The sequence below is a fragment of the Sorex araneus genome, chromosome 2 (genome assembly GCF_027595985.1).
Source record: "Sorex araneus isolate mSorAra2 chromosome 2, mSorAra2.pri, whole genome shotgun sequence".
Lineage (NCBI taxonomy): Eukaryota > Metazoa > Chordata > Mammalia > Eulipotyphla > Soricidae > Sorex > Sorex araneus.
In genome coordinates, this window is record NC_073303.1 from 366,572,636 (window position 1) to 366,578,264 (window position 5,629).

General features: G+C 63.9%; 1 protein-coding gene across 1 annotated transcript; it reads right to left on the reverse strand.

Moving 5' to 3' along the window:
- Positions 1-1,691: 1,691 nt before the first annotated feature.
- On the reverse strand, positions 1,692-5,345 carry RAX (retina and anterior neural fold homeobox). Its single transcript, XM_055124607.1, has 3 exons — positions 5,093-5,345; positions 4,570-4,850; positions 1,692-2,180 (listed from the first exon to the last, which is right to left on the reverse strand). The coding sequence occupies exons 1-3, from the start codon at positions 5,343-5,345 to the stop codon at positions 1,692-1,694; spliced, it is 1,023 nt and encodes a 340-aa protein (XP_054980582.1).
- Positions 5,346-5,629: the final 284 nt, after the last annotated feature.

Below are 5,629 nucleotides of genomic sequence, written 5' to 3' on the forward strand. Positions count from 1 at the left end.
GGCCTGAATTAAGGCCCGCCGCGATCTACGCTGTACTGAGAACAGCGCAGCCTCTACCCTCCCCTGGTCCCCTAAAGTGACCCCCGTGGCACCACCGGGGCCAAACCGGGATGGAAACCGTTTCCTCGGCGCTGCAGGCGCACTGCGGGAAGCCTTTCCCTCCGCGCTCCGGAAACGCACGTGCCGGCGTGCGTGGACCTCAGGCTGGAGCAGTGCTGAGCCTGGCCCGGCGCGTCTGCAAAGGGCTTTCCGCAGCCGTGAGTTTGATCGGAGGCGCCGAGTGGGGCAGGGCCCCCTGGGTCTTTACTGCGCTTCCCAAGCCCCGCTCCCCTCTAGCTTCTGAGCAAGCGCACCCACACCTTAGTCCCAGGGCGAAGCCCACCGACCAGGACGCGTGCACCGCGCTGCTAGGCACTTCGCGCCCCGGGGAGGCGCTGGAGCCCGCACCCCAGAGCTACAGGGGCTATCTTCAGTGAGGGCGGGCCGGAGCGCCCCAGAGCTTTTCCCTGTACAGCTAACTGGGGGCAAGCCGGCGCCGTCGGGGACGTGCGAGGGAGGCACGGGACGCAGGAAAGGAAACGCTTCGCTGTCCCGATCTTTGGAGAATTGATGGCATGAGCCTAGGCAGAGACAGCTGTCCGCAGCCACGCCGGTGCACCTGGGACTGTGATCTAAGAGGCTGGAAGGCAGGGTCGCCAGTGGCTGCAGGCGCCTTGCAGCTCTCACCCCTGGAAAGTGGAAAGGACGCTTAGTCCTAGAGTCAGGCCTCCAGAGTACCACTACTGAGGACCCCTAAAAGTCAGATGGCTCAGTTGTAGGCTCAAAAACACTCAAGTGGGAGCTGGAGCTATAGTACAGTGGGCATGGCGTTTGCCTTGCACACGGCCTACCCGGGTTCAATCCCCAGCATCCCATATGGTCCCCCGAGCACCGCCGGGAATAATTCCTGAGTGCAGAGCCAGGAGTAATCCCTGTGCGTTGCAGGGTAGGGCCCAAAAAGCAAGCAAAAAAACAAACCAAAAAACCCCACCACCCAACTGCCGCCAGGAGAGACGGGTCCAGAACAGGGAAAATCCTTGAACGTCCCAGGGTGAAGCCCACCCACCAGGATGGAGGGACCGCAGCGTTCTTGAAACTGTTGTTCCCTGTCCTCCCCTGGCCCTCAGTACAGTCCCCAGCGCCCCTTACTCACACCCCTGCCGCCCTGTTTCCGGTGCTTAGCCAAAGCCTAACCAAAACCAAGTCAATCTTTAATTCTCCCTCCAGAAACTTGGAGACAGGTACAAACAGTCCCACGCGCTCAGTGTCCACTTTTCCGCGCCTGTCCACGTGTCTGTATCCTGTGTGAGTGCGGCGCAGGCGCTCCCGGCAGTGCAGAGAGCCCGGGGTGAGCCGGGAGCCGGGCTCAGCCTCTCCAGCCACATCTTGGACTCTGCACTTGAGGCTCCCCTGGAGCCTGGTGGCCCTGTGGGGTGGAAGCACGGGCTCCCCACCGCCTCCAAGCAGCCGGGCTGGGGAGGGGCTTGAGGGGGTAGTTGTGTGTGTGGCGACATGCGGCCTCCAGGCGGTCAGGCCTCCCGGTGAGCTGGGAGCTGCTGCAGCCCTGCCGCACGCGCGCGCGCGGGGAAGAAGGGGTGCGCCAGGGCGCGCGCCCCGAGTCATCGCCTGGCCCGATCTGGTCCCCGGCGTCCTTAGAGAGTCGGCCAGGGCTTCCCGATGGCCTGGATGTGCTCCTTGGCCTTCAGGCGCAGCGCCGCGATGCTGCTGTCGCGCGGGTCGGCCTCCTCCAGCGGGCACTTGTCGCCGAAGCCCGGGCCGCACGGGTAGGCGGGCGGCGGCGCGAGCGGCTGCAGGCCGGGGCCCAGCGGCGGCGAGTGCAGGAAGGGCGGCGGCGGCGGCGTGTAGCTGGCGGGCAGGCTCTGCGCCGGCGGCCCGAAGCCCGGCAGGCTCTGCAGGGCCGTGGCGCCCCCGCCGGCCAGCGGCGGCCCGAGCCACGACTCCAGCGGCAGCGCGCCCCCCGGGGGCCCCCCGCCGCCCCCCGGGCCCGGCCCGAGGGGCGCCAGCGCCGCGGCGGGCGGGGAGCGACTGAAGGAGAGGAGGGGCGAGTCCTGCGGCTTCATGGACGACACCTCCAGCTTCTCCTGGCGCCGCCACTTGGCCCGACGGTTCTGGAACCACACCTGCGGGGGTGGGCAGCACAGGGCGGCCGTCGGTCGGGGCGCCCCGACCCCCTCCCCCTCCGGGGCCGCACCCCGGGCTGCCCCTCCCCCTCGCCCCGCACCCGCCTCTCCTTTCTTTTCGCTCCCCTCCCCTCCTTTATTGTCTCTGCTCTCTGTCTGGCTGCCTCTGGGTCAGTCTCATCCTTGCCCCAAGGGGTCCCTCGCCCCCCTCACCCATCCCCAGGGTCCTCCAGTCAAAGCGACGCCTATTTGTTTCCAACTTCTGGAACAGGCTTAGAAAAAAAAAACCTGGAGGTGAGCCCTAGGACCCCACACCCTCACCCCGACTTCTGTGACCTGCCCCTCCTGCCACTGGTGCCGCCTCAGATTTTGTGTTTGCCCACCTCTGGCCCCTGCTAGAGTCAGGCAGACACACGCTAAGTGTCGTGGCTGGGAGCCACGTGTTAAACGCCGCTATTTCCATGAATCACGGAAACCACAGCTGGCGAAAGAAAAGTGGGTTTAATTTTTAACCCAGCCATATTTGAAGTGCAGCAATAAATTTGTTTTGGATTTATGTCTATTTCGTATTTCTGATATTTCTTACATCTGGCTTTCGATAATTCCCACAGGGTGAGTTTCTAACACCCGCTTTTATAGAGAAAGATGTTAGAAGTCTGTGCCAAGGATACATTTATGTGTGTGTATGAGAGAGACAGAGACAGAGACAGAGACAGAGAGACAGAGAGAGAGAGAGAGAGAGAGAGAGAGATTATATAATGCTCATAAAAGACAGGCGCAGACAGTGGAGTTAAGGGGTGCCAATGTATTGCTTCTCCCTGCAAGTGCTCCTTCACCCCCAAACATCAGCTGAGCCCCCTTAGGCCCAGAACAGCCAACTCCTGCCCAGCACGGACAGCCCCCCGGCCCCCATCTGATTCCATCAGGGCTATATAAGAAGCACCATGGGCTGGGTGGTCTCAGGGAGCCCCGGAAGCTCCCAGTTTAGAGGAGAAGCTCACCCCTGGGCCAGCGCAGGGGAGCAGGGAGGGCTCACCCCGCGGGGGCCTGTGCCTGTTTTCTGGAAGGCACTGGAAGCCTCTGAAGACTTCGCCTCACCCCATTCTTTTTCACTCCTGTTCTTCCCCTCTCCTCACTCCCGTCCCTGAAAGGTGGGGGCTCCAGTGTCCACCCCCTGAAGGGAACCCATCGCCACCGCAGCCTTACTGCCCCACAGAGCCAGGCGGCTCCAAACTGCCCTTGGCAATGAATCCCGACCCATGTCAGGGACCCTGCTCCCAGCCTGGCCGTTTGTGTACTGCTGGCGTTACCCACTCACCCCAGCGTGAGCAGAACAGACTGAAGGCAAGGCTATGGCCCCATTTGCTTTTTAAAGATCGCCAAGCGCCAGGCATACCCCCACACTTCAGGAATCTAATTCACCACAGAAAAGCCCTCTCTGCCCCTTTCACACGCAATCAGGCAGGCTCCCGCACCGAGGCAGGAGCCCATCACTGAGGCAGGAGCCCATCACTGAGGCAGGAACCCATCACTGAGGCAGGAACCCATCACTGAGGCAGGAACCCATCACTGAGGCAGGCCCCTCTCCTTGAGGAAGGCTTCCCCTACTGAGGCGGGCTCCCCTCACTGAGATGGGCTCCCCTCACTGAGGCAGGGTCATCCACACTGCAACTGGCTTCCATACCGAGACCAGGGGACTGGGTCTCCCTCTCCAGCCTCTGTGAACTGTCCCAATTTGGAAATCCTCCCAGCTCTTTCACAGATGACTAGCAAATAGTTAAGGCTTTCAAGTATTTTAATGCCCGGGGATTAAAGAAAATTCAGCTTTAATTAAAGCAAAAAACCCTCTAAGATAGAAGAAGAAGAAGAAGAAGAAGAAGAAGAAGAAGAAGAAGAAGAAGAAGAAGAAGAAGAAGAAGAAGAAGAAGAAGAAGAAGAAGAAGAAGAAGAGAGAAAGAAAGAAAGAAAGAAAGAAAGAAAGAAAGAAAGAAAGAAAGAAAGAAAGAAAGAAAGAAAGAAAGAAAGAAAGAAAGAAAGAAAAGCAAGGAGAGAAGTCGGGCTGGGTGTGGATCAAAAGTCAGCGTCTTAAACAAACGCAAGCGAAGTTCCAGCTGCTCCTGGAGCGACACAAGCACCTTTGGAGGCCCAAACCTGGGCCCCCCAACTCCCTCACCGCTCATCTCCCCCTTGCTTCTTCCTTTCGTCTCTCCTTAGCGGCGGCCAAGGAGACCCCAAGAGGGGACGAAACTGCGCCCCGGAACAGTCCCTTCCCAGGGGGCGAATAGGGGTAGATCTGGGCGTCTGGGGGACCAGCCGTCAGTGACCCTCGCGCGGCCGCCGCGGGAAGCCAGGTGCGGCTCGAGCCCGGGCGCGGGGCTGCGCGCTTTACCTGGACCCGGACCTCGGGGAGGTTGACCTTCCCGGCCAGCTCCTCGCGGCTGTACACGTCGGGGTAGTGCGACTTCTCGAAGGCGCGCTCCAGCTCGTGCAGCTGGTACGTGGTGAAGGTGGTGCGGTTGCGCCGGTGCTTCTTCTTGGGCTGCTCGTCCGCCAGCTTCGCGTCGCCGCCGTCCGCAGGCCCGACGGGCAGCCCGGGGCTCGGCCGCGCCTCCCCGGCGTCCTTGGAGCAGTAGGGGCGAGAGGCTGGGGTGGGGGTGGGGGGAGGCGGCGAGGTCGCTGTGGTCAGAACCACCCCGGGGGCCCTGGGCCCGCGTCCTCCCTGCCAACTGCCCGGTGCTGGCCAGCGCCGCGGGGCGCTCGGAGAGGGTCTCGGGGATTCTCCTGGCGTACCACCCCCTCCCCGCGCCTTAGAGGCCTCCTGCAGGCCCGGGCGGGGCCGCGAGCCCCGGGAGCGGCCCGGCCCGACGGGTCCCTCGGGGCACACTCACCTTGGTAGCCGGCGTTGGGCTCGGGCCCCGGCTCGGCGCCTTCCCCCGGCGCCCTGGGGCAGGCGGCCCGAACGCCCGGCCTCCTGTCGCGCTCCTTGGCGGCCCGGCCGCCCCGCTCCTCCGGGAAGGCGCCGAGGATGCCGTCGTCCTTGGGGAAGCCCAGGATGGCTTCGATGCTGTGCAGCCGCGAGGCGCTCCCGCCCGGGCCGCGGAGCAGGTGGCCGGCGAGCGAGAAGCTGCCCTCGGCCATGGCGGGGGCGCCGCCGGGCAGGTGCATGGGGGGCGCGCCCCGAGGAGTCGCCGAGTGGGTCCCACCCCGACGGGTCCCGACCCAAGTTCAAGCTCGGAGGCTTCCTCCCCTGCGGCCCCCCCCCCCCGTACCCCTCTGGGGCTCTGTGCGCACTCGGGGAGCGCGCGCGCTGGGCCCACGGCCTCCTGGCTCGGCCCGGGCAGGACTCGGAGGAGGCGACACTGGGGCGCGGGGGCTCGGGGCGCTAAAGCTGGAAGCCCGCGGGCTCCGGCCCCGCCCGGCCAGGGGCGTGTCCTGCCCTCGCCCCGCCC

Excerpts from the sequence above, each read along its gene's own strand:
- RAX (XM_055124607.1), bottom strand. The coding sequence starts at position 5,345 with ATGCACCTGCCCGGCGGCGCCCCCGCCATGGCCGAGGGCAGCTTCTCG. Across the intron at positions 4,851-5,092 it reads GGAAGGCGCCGAGCCGGGGC|CGCCGCCTCCCCCCACCCCC; the intron begins CCGAGCCCAACG and ends CCACAGCGACCT. Across the intron at positions 2,181-4,569 it reads TCCCCGAGGTCCGGGTCCAG|GTGTGGTTCCAGAACCGTCG; the intron begins GTAAAGCGCGCA and ends CCACCCCCGCAG.